This window comes from Cajanus cajan, chromosome 5 (assembly GCF_000230855.2).
Source record: "Cajanus cajan strain Asha chromosome 5, NIPB_CcT2T_4, whole genome shotgun sequence".
Classification (NCBI taxonomy): Eukaryota; Viridiplantae; Streptophyta; class Magnoliopsida; order Fabales; family Fabaceae; genus Cajanus; species Cajanus cajan.
Genome location: NC_138521.1, coordinates 54,293,670 through 54,314,577, shown reverse-complemented (window position 1 = coordinate 54,314,577; position 20,908 = coordinate 54,293,670). Strand labels below are relative to the sequence as shown.

At 28.6% G+C, this 20,908-nt stretch overlaps 2 protein-coding genes across 2 annotated transcripts; both read right to left on the bottom strand.

Annotated features, from left to right (window-relative positions):
- Window positions 1-4,535: 4,535 nt before the first annotated feature.
- On the bottom strand, window positions 4,536-5,638 carry LOC109808923 (zinc finger protein ZAT9). The gene has a single exon (XM_020372118.3). It carries the CDS (start codon window positions 5,286-5,288, stop codon window positions 4,683-4,685), a length of 606 nt encoding a protein of 201 aa, XP_020227707.1. The 5' UTR covers window positions 5,289-5,638; the 3' UTR covers window positions 4,536-4,682.
- Window positions 5,639-12,669: 7,031 nt separating this feature from the next.
- LOC145957768 (uncharacterized) lies at window positions 12,670-14,798 on the bottom strand. The gene is made up of 4 exons (XM_083074170.1): window positions 13,485-14,798; window positions 13,333-13,405; window positions 13,157-13,252; window positions 12,670-13,070 (listed from the first exon to the last, which is right to left on the bottom strand). Exons 1-4 carry the CDS (start codon window positions 13,571-13,573, stop codon window positions 12,981-12,983), a joined length of 348 nt encoding a protein of 115 aa, XP_082930296.1. The 5' UTR covers window positions 13,574-14,798; the 3' UTR covers window positions 12,670-12,980.
- Between the last annotated feature and the right edge of the window lie 6,110 nt (window positions 14,799-20,908).

Below are 20,908 nucleotides of genomic sequence, written 5' to 3'. Positions count from 1 at the left end.
TTATTGTTAAATTTTTTTGTTTAAAAATATGACTAAAATATCTTCTATGCTATTTTTTATATTTCAAAATATACAATTTTTTTCTTTAATAAATAAGGATACATGACACTTTTTCACTATGAAAAATTATATTATCTATTATGTTTTGACTTGAAAATTATTTGTTAATATATTTATGAACTTATTTATATACATACATTATACTAAATTATTTGATTTTTATAATATATTAAATCTAAAAATAAATTATTTCTAAGTTTAATATTTTACTTGATTCTTGAAAATTTTGAAAATTTTCATTAAGTTTCTAAGCTATAAAAAATTATAATTAAATTTTTCATATTTTTTCTATTTTTGTAATTTAGTTTTTGTATTTAGAAATTTATTTAAAATTCCTAAAATATTGTAAAATATTTTTAATATCCGCATTTTGTATACCTAAACTATCATATATAATATTATTATTCTATGTCATTATTCATATGTATCAAAAATGTTTTCTAAAATCTTATAAATTGTAAATAAATATCCAATCACATAAACTAATAAATTACAAAAATATAAAAAGATAAAAAAGTTTAACTGCAATTTTTTTTTATAATCTAAAGAGTTAATTAAAAAATCTTAAAAAATCAAGACTGAATATTATATTAAACCTTATTTCTATATCGAGCGTATCATTCACCTTCTATAAACTACAATACTACTCTTACTAACAACAAATTAAGAAAGACGATTTGTGGCTCTCAAAATATCTACTTTACCTCTCTATAACTCGAATTTAAATTCTCTCCTGCAATCTTCTCTCTCCGGCCTCTTTCCAGCAATAATAATAACCATTGAATATATCTATTAGCTCAAATTCAATCTTATAAAAATTATTTAAGAAATTATATTAATTACAAAATTACAAAATTAATCAAAATTATTATAATATTATTTAAGAAATCACATTAATTTTTTAATAATATTTTTGGCTCTGCAATAAATTACAAAATTATTACAATCTTATAAAAATTTAAAATAAATGTTAACTATTATCAAAATTATTACAATCTTATAAAAATTTAAAATAAATGTTAACTATTATCAATATAATTTTATATATTTCTTAAATAATTTTGATTATTAGACAGCTAAAAATAGTATTACAAAAATTAATGTGATTTCTTAAATAATATTATAATAATTTTGATTAATTTTGTAATATAATTAATATAATTTCCTAAATAATTTTTATAATATTGAATTTGAGCCATTAAATATATTTAATGATTATTATTATTGTTGGAGAGAGGCTGGAGAAAGAAGATTACAGAAGAGAAGAGGATCCAAATTTATTTTGTTAAGGAGTTCTCTTACAATCTTCTAATTATTAAAAAGTTCACAAAGATGAATTAAGATAAATAATATTTTAATTTTTCTTATTGATAAAAATTACATTGATCACAACAAAAGTTGAATCTAAAATCTTATATATTTTATTATTTTTTCTTATTGATAAAAATTACATTGATCACAACAAAAGTTGAATCTAAAATCTTATATATTTTATTATAATTTTTTATTATTAAACCGACTTTAATAATTTTATAGTTTATTTTATTTCATAAATCTTAAATTCTAATTTGGTAAATTTTATATACATAAAATTGTTATTAAATCCAAATAAATTTAATGATACCTAAGAATAATTAAGAAGACTTTAGATAAAATTAAATTGACATGAGTCTAGATAATTTGAAATGTATATATTATGTGTGAAGGTTGATCAAGGATGACTCAAATATATTAACCTGCATCCATCCAAATTGACATTTGTTGTAGTTGTCTATGATCACAAACTACGACATGATCTTAAACTCACAAGTTCAACTGATCATCGAGAAAAAAAAGTAGCTTGAGATAAGTACAAAAAAAACAACTTTATTAAAAAAAAGTTATTGAGATTTATAAAGATTAATCTCTCTCCTTCTCACCGAGTTCCTAGTTTTGTATATTTAAAAAGAAAAAAAGAAGAAGAAGAAATCTTGTAAGTTTTGTTGTTCTAACAGAAGTTAGGGAAGTTAGGAGTATCATTTTTTTGAAAGCCAGTTAGGAGGATCCTAGGAACATACACATCACACATATAAGTCTTTAATTAAAGACAAATAATTATGAAGCCCGGCACATCTCAATTCAAAAACTATTTTTGTAAATGAATTTAACAATCAAGAATTCAAGATAAAGTTACTGTAAAAAAATATATATATATTCAGGATAAAGTTATTCTATTATGTAGATCGAAATCCACTGCAGTATTTCTCACGCTAAAAACTAAAAAGGGTCCGATCACTTAAATTTTTGCTTTTATGGTATACTAAATAATAAAGTAAAATTTGATTAAGAAATTATGAATTATTGGATCTTACTGCACCCAACCTAATTGTTCGAAAACTCCCAACTATCCACACTTGATCATCAAATAATGCTTGATCCATTAATGAAAGAGAAAAGTATTCTCTTTGACTCATCTACTTTTGGGGATTTTTAACCTTCACTAATGGTACTCCTAACTTGGGTTTCCGCTAACATTCCATATTATTTGAGAAATTACGATGACATCCCTTATCTCTTTAGTTTATAAGTGGTCACTGTAGATTTTGGTCACAGATGAGAATCCTTTTATTTTTCTTAAGGAACATTGACCAAGTGTCATACACGTGACTCTAAATGGTTTAGATGTCTTTATCACTAACCCTTCTTTTCTTTACGGTAAATGACATTGTGAGTTTGGTTCAACTTTGTCAGTCTTTGTTTTTCAAAGAAATCGTAGTTAAGCACCTAGAGAGATCTAGGTTGGCTACACGGGAAATTTCATTTGCAAGATTTTGTGAAACTGTAATTTTCCCAAATAAAAGAGTATTGAGTTAATTTGTTGTAGTTGAATGATGTTGATAACATGCAAGTTTATGGGAATCCTTGAGAAATAAAAAAGTTGGATGATGGTGATCATGTTAATTTCCATTCATATTTTTCACCCCAAGTTTCTTTGCTGTTGTAGTTGTTATCCAATGCAAAATGTTGCTTAGTTGGAAGATTCTCTAGACTCAAATATCATAATCGTTTTGCGAATAACTTAATCTAAATCCTACTTTCCTCTGACGATTTTACTCAAGTATCAAATCCTCTGTTTTTGTCAAAGATGTAATTAACAGTATTAGGGGGGGACCTGTGCCAAAAAAGAAAAAGGTAAAATTGGTATCCGGTGCCAAAATGCAAAATGACTTGTAATACGTGTAGATTAGGAAACAGATATGTTGCCATTCAGAACACGGAGAATGCAGGTAATGAAGTTTGTAAGGTTTATCACAAATGACAATTAGCACATTGCAGCAGAAAGGTTGGGAATAGACGACAATTTTGTAACGTAAATTTTGTCATCTATTCATCTTATCTAATGGCCAAATTTCACCCTCCAATCCCATTTACGCACCATCGTGGAATGCAAGCTACTTAGGACCAGGACTGGCTTCTCATTTGTCCTATTTTTCCCACTTTCTTTGCTTTTCTTCACTCTATCTTAAAGGATCCAAATCAATGATCCATAACTTACTTCATGTTCGCTTCAACTTCTTATAAGAAACTCTAATGAATCACTATCACGCTTCAGGTAAATTCTCGTGAAGTAACGTATCACATGCACAGAAAAAAAAAAAAAAAAAGGCCCCCTGCTCCTGCCTCTCCCATTTTATTTATTTATTTATAAATTTTCTGTTCAATTCATTACTATTTACAACAAATCTTCGTTGTTACAACAATCCATTACTTTTGATTAATTTACTATCTCAATTCTTTTATAATAGTAGTATAAATTTTTTTTTTTTTTTTTTACAGAATAATTTTATATTTTTAATTATACTCTTTTTCATTTTGTTTCATAATAAATATATGTTAATTAAAAATTAAAAAAAAAAACAGAAAGGAAGTTAACGAACATTTGATCGGAATATACTTATCAAACCTTAAATCTGACCTATTCTTGGACAAGAATAGTACAGAACCTCTCCCCTTCTTCGTTATTTTCAAGAAAGATAAAGTCTGCGTTAATAAAAAAAAAAAAAAACTATGTCTATCCCTAACCAACAAAACAATAATAAGCTTATTCATAATTTGTGAAGGGCTTTTAAAATCATACTACTAGTTAATGTTAATCTCTGAAACTCATTGAGCATCATAACACAGAAAAGAAATGAATTGTATAGTTGTATTCTGACTGGGTCTTGGGAATCATTGTTTTCATGCTTGACGCCAAGACCTGAATAGAAGCAAGAAAAAGCGATTTATTTATTCATTGTAACGAAAAGTGCAAGCTAGAGAGGGGTGGAACAGAAGGAAAACATTAAAACAGAATCGCAGAGTCGCTTTAGTACTTGAGAGGGCAGAGTTATTGGTCCACAACCTGCCATACCCCGAATTCGCATTGAAACTACCTTTTAAGACTGAAATTCACCTGTATCTAACACTAGCAATTCATCGTGTAACTCTATGGGAAGTGAAAGTGAAAAATGAAGGAACAAACTACCATTGTAGAATAAAAAACATCTGAACTATGAATAAACAAGATGAAATATCCGCACCTAGTTTTATAAAAAAAAGGAAAAAGAGAAGGAAAGATTAAAAATTAAAATATGGGGATGGAACTAGGCATGAGAGAGAAGGCTAAGGTTGTCTTCTTCAGGCGGCGCGGGCAAGTTGAGATCTATGAAGCTCTGTTTCAACTTAACGGAATGAGTTGAAGATGGAATAAGGTGAGATCTCTTGTGGCCACCAAGGGCTTGACCGGAGGCAAAGAGCTTGTAACAAAAGGGGCATTGAAAAAGCTTAGTATGAGTTTGGTGATGAGTGTTTTTGCAAATGGTTGAGTGAGAGGCCAAGGCGCGAGAGGAGCGGAAGGGTTTGTTGCAGCGGAGGCAGAGGTGGTTTGATCCGGTGCGGGAGGTGTTAGGAGGAGGCGCATGCCACGTGTCTCTGGAGAGCATGATGAGGCACATGGCGACATGTTCCTCGGAGGAGCGGTTGGATCGTTGGCGAGTGGGGTTCTTTGATTCGCTCTCGCTCTCTCTGTCTTGGACAAGAGAGGCAAACGGAGAGTTGAAGCTTTTCTTGGGGTTCTCCCTCAAGGCGTCGGAGTCAGAGGAGTAAGAGGAGGAACTAGTGTCGGCGAGGTGAGCCTTCATGTGCCCACCGAGGGCTCTGCCATTGCTGAAGGACCTTGAACAGAGCTTGCATTTCTGTCTTTCCATCATCACTCATCACCAACAACTACTACTACTCTTCCTTCCTTCTTTTTCTTCTCTCTCTCACTAAACTCTTTTTTGGGGAATTCCCTACTTAAAAGGAGTAGGTCACAACCATTCCTCCACCAAAAGACACACACAACCCATAATTTTTCATTTTTCTTTTTTGTGTGCATCAAAAAATATGACTTGTGTGTGCCAGCTGAAATGTCAAAATGCATTACCACACTCACATTAATTATTCAGCGCCCAAAATTAACAAAGTGTGATTGGGAACACCCAAAGAGCCACAAGGAACATGCAAACCTTGCTGTTGCTGCCCCAATCCAATTACCTTTTTCCATTTATTGCTTCCTCCCTTCTCCAAATCACCTTTTCAAAATAACAAATTACACTAACAGGTGTCTTAAGAGATTAATTATAAATTTTTTTTTTTTTTAATTATATAATGAACACTTGGTAACATTTGTCATTTCTTTAGGCTTAATAACTAATAAGCCGGGGTTATTTGTAAATATCTTCTTCTTGGAGGGTGAAGTGAGATTATTTTGCGGATTTGTGTCACCCTATTTGGCAAATTAGGTAAGCTTGAAAGGCCAGAATTACATGGGAAACAAAAATATGGGTCCCTGAAATAGATTCATGGGAAGGGAAGCCGTGAGTGATAATGGATAATTATTTGGTTGTGATGTGCAACTCTCTAATCCTGAATGATTGCTGCTTCTATTAAATTCTGATTGCAAAATGTATCCAAGATGTAAGATTGGATGTAATATCACGTTACGGAGACAGATGGAAGCTATTTGCAAATTTCCTTATTTACCATATAAAAAATAAAACTACGTTCTCTTTTATATAACCAAAATTCCCCTAATTATAAAATCAAAATTAAATTGTAGGTTTATCAGAAAATTTTTCTTTTTCAGTCTGCTATTATTTAGTTAGTGGTAGTTATATAAAAAACAAAAAATTTAATCTTATTCGTAAACCAAGTAAATAAGAATGTATTTAATATTAAATTTTAATACAAATAAACGCACATAATTAAAGGAGAAGGAGAGAGGACTCATGTATCATGCGTGCACAAAAAGCAAGTACATTGCAAATTCCTTACAAACCTTGAATAAGTATAAAATTGTTTTACCTATCATATCTTCAAATAGTCCGAACAAATATGATTTATTATGTGTTGTTCTTGGACGTGTACTATGTGCGGATGTAAATGTAGTTTTTCTCCGTTAAAAAAATTATTCTACATGTACTACTGCTATATATGATCTTCATTTTAAAAAAAATTATTAATTGGTGGACACGTGGAGTTTCTCTCACACCAGGGGATTTTTTCAGATTTGAAAGCAAAGGTGAAAGTCTGAAAGATCGTCAACAAAAAAAGCTAGGCATAAAATTTTAGGAAAATTAAATATTTATCTTTGTTTTGGTGGATATTAAATATTTATCTTCATATTTGTAAATTATTCTTTAACTTCTATAATTTCAAAGAGTTACAAATTTGAGAGTAGTTCCTTCCTCCGGTGTTGAATATAAGGAGAAAAAAAATAATTTTCCTTAATTAAAAAAATGAATTAATGCTATTCCATTTTAGGTAATTTATTTATTTATTTATTTTTATTATGGTATTAAATATTTTCTCTATTTTCTTAGATTTTTTTTATGCAAACAAAAAAAAAAAGCTAGTACTTTTTTCGTTTCAAATTAAATGTCGTGTAAGAAAAATAAATAAGTGTTTGTTAGTTTTATAATGTAATATTAATTATTTTTATCATTTATATTCTTAATAATATATTTTTGAAAATATATAATTGTGTTGCATCATTTCTACCAATGATTAATAATAAGGTTAATTTTTTTTATAAAATTATTGTCTTTCATTTATTTATTAGATTTTTTTTATTTGTGTAAAAAAATAGAACAACACTTATTATAAAATAAAGAATAAGAAAATAGATGAAAAGTATAGTAATTTTACAAAATATAATTTTTTATTGAATGTGTAAAAAAACACCTTTAAATAATCCCGATTACAAACGCAACCACCATCGAAACTAGGTTATAGTGAGGTGAGGGTGCACATGGACCCCTCACTTTAAAATATAAAAAAAAACTTATGAATATGTATATGCATTTTTTATAATAATTATTATTATTTTTTATTTTTCAAAAATAATTTGTCACCATTAACTTTAAGTTCTTAGATCTACCACGGAATGAAAGACCATATCACAATCATGATGCCATGCATGGGAATTCGCCTTGTGATTTCATCACGATAAAACAATGACACTTCTCATAAATGATTTTAAGTATTCACCAACATTTTTGATTGCCCTTCATACACAATGATGACATTTGAGCAATCATTTCATGGTGAGGGAGATTCACAACCTTGTTCAATTTAGGTTTTTACCAACCACTTAGTTCGGGACATTAAGATTTAAGAGTATACTAACATTCACTATTTCATTATGATTAAAAAAGTCATTCTCTAATAAAAAAAAACACTTTTTAAATAAAATAAAATTAAATGTATCACTCACAATGCTCCTCCATACATATAAATAGGTACCCTAGCATTGCTCGTTGGTAGAATTTTCCTCCTATATACCTTTAACTTCTTTTAGCTACTTATACAAAGTATTACTTCTAAGTTCTAATTTTTTACAACTATCAATTATAGAGAATTAAAATAATCTTTAAAATCCATGATTCTTGTATAATAAAAGAATAAAGTATACATTTCTTTATAATAGAAATCTCTTTTGATCTTAAAGTATGTTCATCTTCTTGAAAGGAGAGAAATCAAGATTTCACTTCTTTTGTTTATTCCTTATAGTCTCTCTATCTTTTGCAATTGATAAGGTTTGAGAGAATAATTTTCTATCAAGGAGGAGATATTATTTCACGTTAATGAGTATTTATAACCTTTTAAAATTATTATTCCCATCAAATAATAATTATTCTCAAAAATAGTTTCATTAAGCACATTTACAATTTAATTCTTAATTATTTATTCATTAGCCCCTTAATACATCACATGCCTCTCACATGAAACATAATAAGCTTATACTCTTCCTTTTGGCTCATGTGACATTTCACATAATGGACAAATAAATTAATTAATTAAACTAACATAATATGTGTTAAAACGACTAAATCATTTTTATACATTGGGTTCATCATAATTGCATAATTGAGAATATGAACTAATTTGAGTCATGACGGTTGTACATCACTTTAATTGACATAATCCCTTCCATGTACTACAAACTAGTCTTCTCCTTAATATGACCAATAATGAGCACATAATTGATCAAACATAATGTCTTTATTTAAGATAATACCTATTCACATTACTCTAACACAAATATGCATGCAACCATAGAGAATAGATAATCATAAACATCACTAATGAATTCAAAGTGTCAATCATTTAATACAAAATAACCATAATACTCAACAGTCATCATTAACAATAATGCTCATATTTTTACATATATGAGCATACATAATACTCCTAGCAACTTATGTATATGAAATTGCTTCCATTTGTTTTCTTTCCAAGTCATTTTTAGGACATTGAACGAGATTAAACTTGCCTCCTTGTTGAATTGGAACAAGTGATACTGAACACTTTTCCATCCTAAATCTCTCTAGTGCTTTATTAATATATGCTTTCTAAGACAAGTCTAACAGTCCTTGTGATCTATCTCGAAATATTTTTATTTCTATCACATAACTTGCTTCACCTATATCTTTCATTTCAAAGTTACTAGAGAAAACATTCTTAGTCTCATGAAGAAGACCAAGATCATTAGTTGTAAGCAAGACATTGTCAACATATAGAATCAGAAAAATAACTTTACTCCCATTGACCTTTAGTATATACACTGATCAACAATGTTTTCCTTAAATCTAAATGAAACAATGATATCATTAAACTTCAAATACCATTGGCGAGAAGCTTGCTTAAGTTCATATATTGATTTCTATAATTTGGACACCATGTGTTCCTTTCCTTCAACCAAGAGCCTCATTGGTTGGTCCATGTAAACATTGCCCAAATTCATCATATCTTCCATAACCTCTATTAGATTTGGCAACTTTCACCTTTCTGTCTAATTGTTTTTCTACTTCATCCAAATAAACTTTCAAGGCTCCATTACTTGAGATTTCTCTTGTAGTAGATAGACATAACCATATTGTGAATAGTAATAAAAGTAATGAGGTACTTTTCCTTTCTGAAAGAATTAACATCAAAAGGTGTCCATATATCAATTTTAAGAAGTTGAGTGCTTCTTGTAGCACCTTTCTTTGTGAGTTTTGTTTGTTTTCCTTTAATATAATCTACACAAATATTTAGATCCGCAAAATATATATTTTAAAGAATTTCATTCTTTATTAATCTTTGCATTCTTTCTTTAGAAAAAACATTTATGCCACAAGAAAATAAAACATTCATTTTCTAAACTACGTTTAATACCAATATTATGATGTAGATTTAAGAGGGTTTTAGCATACAAATCATCTAAGTTTAATTTATATAAACCATCACAAAGAATACTAGTACCAATGAGATGATTATGCTTAAATAAATTGAAACATCCATTACCAAAATTAAAAGAGTATCAAATAATATCAAGTTTAAATAATAAAACTAAATTCCTAGATAAACTTTGTACATAAAAAGTTTCCAACAAATCTAAATGATGTACAATATTAAGGATTAAACAATAAGTCTCGGCTGCTTCCACTAGAGCTTTCACTCTATTTCCCATGAAGACAAACTTTTCATTTGGGCTTATGGTTTGGATTGTAATGAATCAATGGATCATATTAGAAACATGAGTCATACATCCTGAATCAATCCACCATGTATTATGGGAAACTTCAGTCAATTTTGCTTCAAGACATACATAAGCATTAAGCTTATCTTTCTTTTCGAATCAAGCCTTACATTTTGGGCAATTCTTCTATGAGTGTCTAGATTTCCCGTAGAAATAGCAATTATTACCCTTTGATTTTTATTTATTTATTTGCATAGATGCCCTTCACCCTTATCATGTTTCTTTGCAAATTTCTTTCCAACTCATTGATTCCCTTGGTGTCTTACATAACAAATTGATTGACTTCCTTGATTCTTATGTCTTGTTTCCTCTTAAACCAACATACTATGCAATTCATACACATTTCATTTATCTTTCATGGTATTATAACTCATTTGAAATAGGTCATACTCAATCAGTAATGAACTAAGAATAAATTGTACAAAGAGGTTCTCATTCACAATCATTCCTAAGGACTTAACTCTTATTACAATATTTGTCATCTCAATGACATGATCATGCATAGTATGTGAACCATCAAACTTCATAGTGGTTAGTGTACTCATTAGTGTCTCAACATGAGACTTATCAGCTGCTTGAGAACACTCTCCCACAAATCCCATAAATTATTTAGCACTTTCAGTTTTGGGGAGAGTTGTCTTAATACTATATGTGATAGTCATTCTTATAAACATTAGACTAAGTTTGTTAGATTTTTCCCAAGCTTTATAATAGGTTTTCTCTTTGTCGTTACTAGAGTCAGTAATAGTAGTAGGTTTCTCTTCCAATATAACAAGGTCTAGATCTAAGAAACTGAAATGAAATTGAACATGCTCATTCCAGTCAAAGAAGTTGAGCCCATTAAAAATTGGAACAGACACTACATGAGAATTTAGTGATTTGGTCACTTTAATTACTAACAACAAACACTTAATTCCAAAATCATACATCATGAATAATGGTACATATATTGCAATTGAAACAAAAACTTTAATATCAATTCCATATACTATACGAGTGACAACAAGTTTCATGCATTCTTTGATGGCAAAAGCAATAATACCATATTAGTTTTTTTCACAACAATTTATATGGTTTTAAAACCTTCCTTTGATATATGGATCACGTAAAGAGGCTCACAATATGCAATGCAAATTAGGATACAAAACTATAATAAAAGCTATAGTAATCATGATCGCAAAGCATAAAAGAAAAAAAAAGAAATTTGATTCATATGAAGCATGCACGACTTCAATGAACTGACCTTTTAATATCGATTCTAAAAGTCAGTTAGAGATTAAAACTTTAATTCCTTGATCGATAATCACAAAAATATTTCATTAAAATGTATATGGTACATGCAACGGAAAAATAACAAAATCCCTAACTTTCATAATTAGGATTTATACATAATTAGAAAAAAAATTATCATTTATGGAGAATTATACAATTTAATAACACATGCTCTGATACTACATATAACCTCAAATTTTTTAAGATTATCAATTATTGAGAATTAAAAGATCTTTTAAATTTATGATTCTTACATAACAAAAAAATAGTGCATACCTTTCTCTATAATGAGAATCTCCTTTGACTTTAGAGTGCATTGATCTTCTTGAGAGAAGAGAGAAATCAAGATTTCACTTTTTTTGACTCTTTCTTCTACTTTCTCTATCTTTTGTGACGACTAGGATTTGAAAGAATATTTTTCTATCAAGAATGAGACCTTGTTTCACATTAATGAGTATTTGTAACCTCTTAAAATTGTTATTCCCATCAAATAATTATTTTTAGAAATTACTTCATTAAGTTCATTTACAATTTAGTCCTTAATAATTTAATTATTTATTCATTAGTCTCTTAATACATCACATACCTCTCACGTGAAACATAATAATCTTACATTACCATCAAAAGGATCAATGCTATTAATCCTACAAGAAAGCTTGCCATATCTAGACTTCTATGGAGCAATAAATAAAAAAAAAAACTTTTGTTGATTCAATGTGTTGTTTGAAACTAATAAAACACACACACATATTACTCCCTTTATTTCAAAACATTTTATTCTTTTAGCATTGTGAGGGTGACACAAGCTATTAACCCTCTACTCCTATTATAGCTAGGACACTACAAGAAAATTGTCATATAGTGACACACACATCTTATAATGACACTATACATGTCACTAAAAATTACTTTTACCCATACAATAACTACAATATATGTTGGTATATTATTAAAAAGTGTGAGTATAGGCTATAGTGACACATAAAATATGTTGTTAAATCTCATTAAAAATCAACACTAAAATTGTGTATAATTATCACTAGTACACAAAAGGTGTTTTACGTCGTGTATTTTGACCCTTTTACGTCGGAAAAGGGTCCGACGTTAATACGGGAGTCGTAAATTTACGTCGCCACTGGAAGACGACGTAAATTTACGTCGGGAAATTTTTCTGACCGACGTAAAAAGGGTCAAAATCATGCCACAAATTTACGTCGGACAACGTCTGACGTAAATTTACGTCGGTCATTGCAAGGCCCGACGTAAATTTACGTCGGACAACGCCATGTCCGACGTAAATTGTGGCAGTTTTTTTTTTTAAAAACGTTTGTAAATTGATATACCCAACACCTGCATATAAATATAATCCAGAATACCAAATCTAAACCAGGCAGTCCAGAATAGAAATTCAAATTGTATTTCAAAATTGAATGACAAAAAGAAAATAATATATAAATCTTAAAAAACATAAATTATGACAATGTAAATCCTATTATCCTAAAAAAGCTATAAAACATGTTTGTCAATGCTATCTAAATAACTAACTATCAAACTATAAACATAATATCTAACTAACTAAACTTAGAAAAAAAGTTGCCCATTGTTCTCTTATCTTGAGCATCTCATCTTCGGGCAATGGAGATGGATCTTGAAAGACCTGAAAGGGTAATTTAAGTGTCATTAATATGCAATGTTAATTATTCTAAAGGTAAATATAGTTAAATAAATTTTGATATGAATTACCTGCGCCCAAGAATCAATAATACCCGCAGAAACTATGGCTTTCATCCAATACATGATGTAATAGCCACATTCAAACGAGTCTTGTTGCTTATTACACTAAAATGAGAAACAAATAACTATTAATTCCAAAGTCAATAAATTTAAATATTATTGACTGTATGAATTAATTTGCTAACCTTAGGGTATATGAAATGCAATGACTTTGATGATCTGGCTCTTCCACTTAATATATTAGCTCCAGACACGATTCTAATTAATTGAAATAAAAATAAATGTTAGCCAATATATATAATTACAGTGTTAAAACATAATGAAAAAATTTAGTTACCCATGTAATTGGCTTTTAATTTCCTGGCTTGGTTTTCGATGAAGTGAACAAAACCACACCACGGTATATTCCTTAGGAATGATTACCATTAACTGCCAATGAGACCTACATTGTATGACAAACAAATCAGTTAAAAAATTACCATGATTAAAAAATCAATTAAAAAACTAACCCGTCAATGTATGGAGCCATGTATATATGTCTTCTTGAGTCATATTCATCCAACTTCGATTCATTATCTATATATTAACACAAATTAACTATTGACTCAATTATTCATAATTTTTTTAACCTAAACTACAACCCTAAAAAATCGATGGTAAACAAAAGGTCAATGCCTAAAAAAGTCTCTTCTTTAATGCATCTGGAACGGCCCGTACTGAAACTAGAACGGGACGTTCCAGATCAACAAATTACAACAACAAAAATTCCAGCAGAACGGGCCGTTCTCCATGCAGTACGACCCGTACTGCTTGCAGAACGGCCCGTTCTGCAAGGAGAACGGCCCGTTCTCCTTGCAGAACGGGCCGTTCCAGAGGAACAAATAGCAAAAAAAAACAAATAAATTACGGGGACAACAAACTAACCTCAAACGACCAACGTGCTGACACTTACAAACTTGGATACGTTGAATGTAGCCGTAAACGCAGAGGGAGACTCAAGTAATTCAGAGGATTTCGTATAAACTGTGAGCGCGGGAATGAAAATGAGACTTTGGGGGCAATATAGGAGAACTATTACGTCGGATAAGGCTTCGCCGACGTAAATTTACGTCGGCCTTGGTGGACTCCGACTTAAATTTACGTCGGACGTGGGTGGGACCGACGTAAATTTACGTCAGACTAAAGGGAACCGACGTAAATTTACGTCGGAATAGAGGTACCAGACGTAAATTACCTAATTTACGTCGGTCTACGAGAGGTCCGACGTAAATTAGTCTCCACTTATTTACGAAACTGCCACCACATTTTTACAACGTCGGTGTTTGTGGTTTGCGACGTAAATTGGGTGACGTAAATACCCTTTTTTGCACTAGTGTATATGTCAAATAGACATGTACCTACATATATTGTACTCATAGTGACACTTTTTTGTATGTCACTATATGTAACATTTCTTGTCAAATAAACTTTTTTCGTATTTTATGTTATTTTATGCAAATTACAGACTTGTGTTAGAGATGGATAGACAATTCGTTATCTCACTTAAAATCCTCAAAAAGGTTAGTGATTAATTTTAGTCAAGTCTTATTCTAATATAAATTTTTTGTAACACAAAAACTTTTAATTCTTTTAACATTTTAGTTTTGTTTCAAGACTTGATTTTTTCATGATTTCAATGTATCTTTATGTAATATTTTTCAATTATACATTAATATGTAATTGAGTAATTAAGACTAGTATTAGTGAAACATTAATATTACTTTGTAATGGAGAAATAATATAAATAATAAATAATAAGTAATATTAAAAAAAAAAGTCTAAATGTATATAAATATAATTTAATGGTCATACACTTTTGATGTAATTTTTTTTACAACTAATTAATCATAAATCATGGTTCGTATGACTTTTAAGCTTTAAGGTGTTTATTATAAAAATTAACATATTTATCATTTATAGTGAATTGAGATTGAATCACAAAGTAAATTTTTTTTTTAAATTATCGGTACATTACCATTAAATTCATATAAATAAATTAAATATATATTAATATATATATATATATATATATATATATATATATAAACAAAGTTTGGAAATAGATAGAATAATTACAACATGTTTTTAATAATTGATTTATTTTTCTTAGTTATTTTCATCTTTCTTATAAATCATTTGGAGAGATATGACATTTTTTTTTTTACAATTAACAATAATAAAATATGAACTTAAGATCTTATACAAATTACTCAAATTTTTTGCTCAAATAAAGTATAAGCTTGAGATTTCATGCAAATTACTCAAATTTTCACATAAATCATCTATAACTAAAGAGATGTGGCATTTAACTTCTTATAAAACATCTAAGGAAAGAAACCAGAAATTAAAATCAAAAGCATTTGACCTCTTTGCTTCTCCCGCAAGCCTCCTTAATTTTTTCGCCGACTAGTTGCTATTACCGAACATGATTTTCAAGTTATATACCTAGTTCTCCATATAATTAGAATACGTTGAAAATATATTAACGGGCGCAAAAAAATCGAAGTTCTTACCTAACATGCATCATATTTGGAAAGTGCCTATTCACCAAAAGAAATTGTTAAGTGCCGTAGGTGTCACGCTGCTAGATAGTTAGAATTTGGTTGCATTTTGGTTTTGATAATCGCTTCAGCTAGCAACTTGGAGGCTAAATAAATAGACTAAGCATTAACTCAACATTATTGATTCCATATAGTAGAAGCACAATAACTGGGAAGTCAATAAAACAGAAATCATACCAGTAGCTCCTTTAAACCTAGTTAATTATGGTACACGCTTTAGGAGTATGTCCACTTATATAAAATATAAAATACAAAAATAATTAATTATCTTCTATTTCTTAACTTAGTTGTCTAGGGTTTTTAAGTCTTGATCTTGGATATGAATCATGTTAGAAGAGTTTTTAAGTCTTGATCTTGATATGAATCATGATAGAAGAGAAATACTTATTTTGTGTGCGTTCAAAATTCCTAATGGAGATTAACCATTACTACTGTACATATTTAATATCAATATTATGATTATTCAGAAGAAAAAAGATAGTCATTTGAAAGTTTTCCCTTCACATTGTACTAGTATTTAGTATGTGCAATGCATATGCAGTTTATTATGTAATTAAATTTTATAATAAGTTATATAAATAAATATTATATTTAATTTTATTTGGTAATGTAATTATGTTTAAATATATAAACTATATTTAAAGTTAGTATGTATAAATATTTTTAAAAATATAAATTATATTTCAGATTTATGATAAATAATTTGTATTGTAAAAAAATATTTTTATTTATTGATATTTATTTTAAAATATTAATATTTAATTTATAAATAATTTACAAATTCTTTTATAAAAAAAACTCTAAAAATATTTTTTTTAATGTAAAATAGAGATTCATACTTATATAATATTTATTAAATTCTTGTATTAATGAAATCAAACTCATTTAAGGCCATATCAACGTGAAACTCATTTTCTACAAGTGAATTTGTGTTTCTATTCAATAAAGGTGGTCATGAGTTTTTTTTTTCCAAAAAATAATCATTAATAAAATTAAAAGATGCTTTACATTTTTTTAAAAATTAAATACTTTATATCAATAATATAATTATTAAAAATATATATACCTATTTGGATACATTTTAATAGATACTCGTATGAGAAGAAATCTTAGCCATTCGATGATGGATATCCCACGATTCTGACTTGTTTTATTCTTGATTCTACAATTTTTTTTGGAAGAATGAAAGCACATTTATTATGAACGAATGCTTCCTTCTGTTTTATTTCTAAAACATATTAAACTAACATAGTAAAAGTTGTATGAAAATGACAAAAAAAAAATTGTGAGACTGCTGAGACCTTATGAAAAAAATCCGCAGCGGATTTGTGAGGAATTTCATTGCTTCATTTAGTCATTTACAAAGAGAAAATGCAACATTACCAATTACATTGCGACATAATCGATTATATTATAAGACATACTTGACATCGTTAATATATGTTTAGTAACAAAATAATATCATTGATAAAGAAATTATCTTATATAATTTCATTTCAAACGTGGAAAACTGTGGTCACACTATACCAAGCATGTTGATAACCAATTGAGTTTCCAATTTTTTAATGTTTATGCTTATAGTTTAGAGTCTCTTTTTCCTTTGTGATTAATTGATTATCTCAACTTGTATAACACCACCGATTGCCTAACTAATTATCCCATGTAATTCCCAAATAATTAGAATTATATAATAATAGTAATAAAATAATAATAATTAGAATAATAAAAATAATTAAAAATCATACTAGTAATTAAATGATATTATTAATTAAATAATTTCTAAAACATTTATCTCCTACTTTATTTCTCTTTTATTTCCCTTTAACCTAATAACCTCTATTTTTACTATTTTTTTTATCTACTTGTCTTTTTTTTTTCTTTTTCTTTTTTTTCCTTCTCTCCTTTCTCCTTCTATTTCCTTTCTCTTTATCAATATATCCTTAGGAACTAAATTCGTGCATGAAGATAAAATTTTATGCAAAAGACTCTAAATAACATGGTGTATAACTGTATAGATTTATTCATGAGCGGATTCAATAGAAGTATGGGTTGGCCAAGCCTTAATTCTCTCCCAAAATCATTTTACAAAAAGTATATATATGAATAAAATGAAAATCTAATTTTTTTATGTAAAAGTATACATATTATGTAATGATCGATTTTTTTAATATGTATAATTTACTTATTTTACCTTTTAGTTTTTTATAGTTTAAAAATAAGTATTTTTAGTTTTAATATTTATTTGCAATATTTATCTTTATTAATTCTTTTTAAAACTTATATTTTTAATTCTTATACTTGATTTTTTAATCTTTTTTTAGCCATTATCGTCAATTCTTGTAAAGTTTTCTTTTGAGTATCGACTTAGTATAAATCTTCAATTTTGTGAGTGTAAAAAAAATAACATCTTAAAAATAGGTATTGCAAGTGAGGGTAAAAAAGGTACAAAGTGTGGAAGACTTAATTTGAAATAATTTCAAAAAAATTAATTCGACATCAGAAACACAAAGTTAAGTATCTCTATCATATTAATACAAAAGAGACAATGTTACAAATAAACTAAAATGATTAAAAAATTATAAGTATAAAGATTAAAAAATATAAAAAAAAATAAAAAATATTAAAAGATAAGTATAAAGAATAAAAATGTTATTTTAAATTATCGAGACTAAAATGTCAAATAAGTAAAATTTTATGGATTAAAAAAGTATTTTAACTTTATATAATTTATTAATATCATTATATATATAATAAATATATTTATATTTGTTACTATGTTATAAAGGTAAAATATTCATTAACTTTGTATATTAATAATCTCGATTAAATCACTTTTAATGTAATTTCTCGTTTTAACTATATTTTTTTACCTACAAAACTTAAAGTTGATACATTGAGGATTTGAATTTAATGTCAGTCCGAACAATATATTTATAAGATTTCACAGAATTAATAAATAATTAAGTTATTTAAACATATATTTCAGAAAGAAACTATATTCATCATACTATCTATTTGTCACCAAAGACGAGTCTTTCTACACTTGGTAGGAATATCCTTAAATACTTACTAAAACAAGTATAATGATGTATGTTGAGGTTTATTTATTTTTTGTCCTTTTATTCATTTTTATTCATCAATCAAAAGTTAATCAGGGAAGAAAAGAAGGAAAAAAAAACATTGATCATCTTCAAATTTAATCATTTGCTACTATTTTTAATTGCAAGTTTACAACAGAAGCTTCCTATATATTATTCATTATTTCCTGAAACTTCAAGCATTTACAACCATTTCACGGAATTCTATCTAACTTGAGGTTACACCTACCTAAGTAGTTGGTTACAGTAAAAGTTGATTGCAATTACTTGTAAGTTGTAACGTCAAAAATTCGAATCTACTTTATGAAGGTCTCTACTTTATCATTTTCTGATTGGAGGATTAACTAGTCTGATAGCTATACATGTAGGATACACCCCAAAAAATAAACCTCCAAGATATTAGTTACACACCTTTGATTTTGATTGAAGATGCTTCCGTAGAGAGAGCTTATTTTTCTCACAATATATGATGTGCTTGCTTGTCCTTCAAACTGATCACAAAAGCAATTTTTCATGTCAAAGACTTGGGTTTATAATTATTATGCTAAAAGAAATTTGTTATACGCATCATGCTTACTGCTCAAGCAATGATGCAAAAACAAGGTTAATACAACGGCAAAAACACTTGAGGTATATCTAAATCTAGACAAGTCACGTTTATAGAAATCAAGACTAAAGTAGACTATAGACTTAACGTTGGAAGGGCAAATTCTTGTCTCAATGGGGGTACGAAAAATCTTAAAATCTGTGGCTATAATTGCCTCTTTACACTATGTACTTGTTTTAATTCTCAAATGGTCTTTCTTACTTGAACATTCAACAAAGCATGCAACGGTACGGGGAAAGACATAATTGGAACTCTGCATACGCCTAAAGTAAAAAGGGAACGTATCTTAAACAGAGGATGGCTTTTAACTTAAGCAATGTTAATTAACTAAGCAAACCTAAAGGCTAATTCAAATAAATGGATCACTCTGTTTTACAATTTTTTCAAAGACAAATACTTGTTTAATGGTAATTTTAGACAAAATCTCTGCTTGAATGAATGAAAATGCTAAATAAAGATAGAGTACGGTTGCATGAATAATCCATTAGTTAATTCAATTTCATGTTGACATGTGTACAAATATTATTTTGATAAGACTACAAAAATTTAAGGAACCATCTAACACCATAAAAACTTCAATTATTGTGCATATTAAATGTTGTTCATAAAATTACTATAAAAAACGAAGGGATAGGTAAGACACCACATCAAAATCTGCTAGCATCCATGAGTAGTAGTTGGTTTACCCCGGTATCAATTCTGTGACATTGATAAATACGAGCCTTGTTTAACCACATTAATTAACAGCCAGTGATTTCCAATTACAAAATGGTACTACTTTAAATCATTCATGCCTTGTGACAGAAAATAAATAATTAGATGAAATTGCTCCTGCATTCAAACTGAACAGCAAATAGTAAATGCTGTCCCAACAACAAACATAAAGTAGTAAATCCTTTTTTTCTTTTCTCTTTTGTTGATTTTGCTTTTGGCAAGCAGGGTGAGAGTGCTACTACTGGCTAGTGTCTACTAAGGGCAAGTAGTGACTCTGACATAGAAAAGGATGTAGGCACTACTCTTTACTTGCACTTCAGTTGTTGCATTTTTTCATCCTTGAGGACTTTGACTTCACTAGGAGGATGAAATGAATGTAGGGCATTATATCTATGACGACATAAGGGGAGGACATGCTTAGAAAAATGAAAAAAATGTGGTGCACTTTGAGAATTGGTTTGCACCAAAAAAAGAACCAAGCTACCTTTAAGTCTCACCTATCAAATGCTTGTTTTTGGCTTCCAAGTCAAGTATATTATGACAGGCATGATGACTACGATGAACCGTTGCTTTTGCATCTGAAGAAGAGATGAATCACGAGGGACCACCCTTCGGTGCAATAGACCAAACATGAGAGACATGTGTCAAGATTATGGAATGGCCTACAATACTAGACGTGTCGTTCGCTTTTGTTCCCCTTGTCTGCGGGCTAGAAACACACAACCCAAAAATATAACCATGA

What these genes read in the sequence shown, in the direction of transcription:
- LOC109808923 (XM_020372118.3), bottom strand. Translation starts at nt 5,288, where the DNA reads ATGATGGAAAGACAGAAATGCAAGCTCTGTTCAAGGTCCTTCAGCAAT.
- LOC145957768 (XM_083074170.1), bottom strand. Translation starts at nt 13,573, where the DNA reads ATGGTAATCATTCCTAAGGAATATACCGTGGTGTGGTTTTGTTCACTT. An exon ending in TGCATTTCATATACCCTAAG is followed by an intron (nt 13,253 to 13,332) that starts GTTAGCAAATTA and finishes TTCTCATTTTAG; the next exon opens with TGTAATAAGCAACAAGACTC. An exon ending in TTATTGATTCTTGGGCGCAG is followed by an intron (nt 13,071 to 13,156) that starts GTAATTCATATC and finishes TTACCCTTTCAG; the next exon opens with GTCTTTCAAGATCCATCTCC.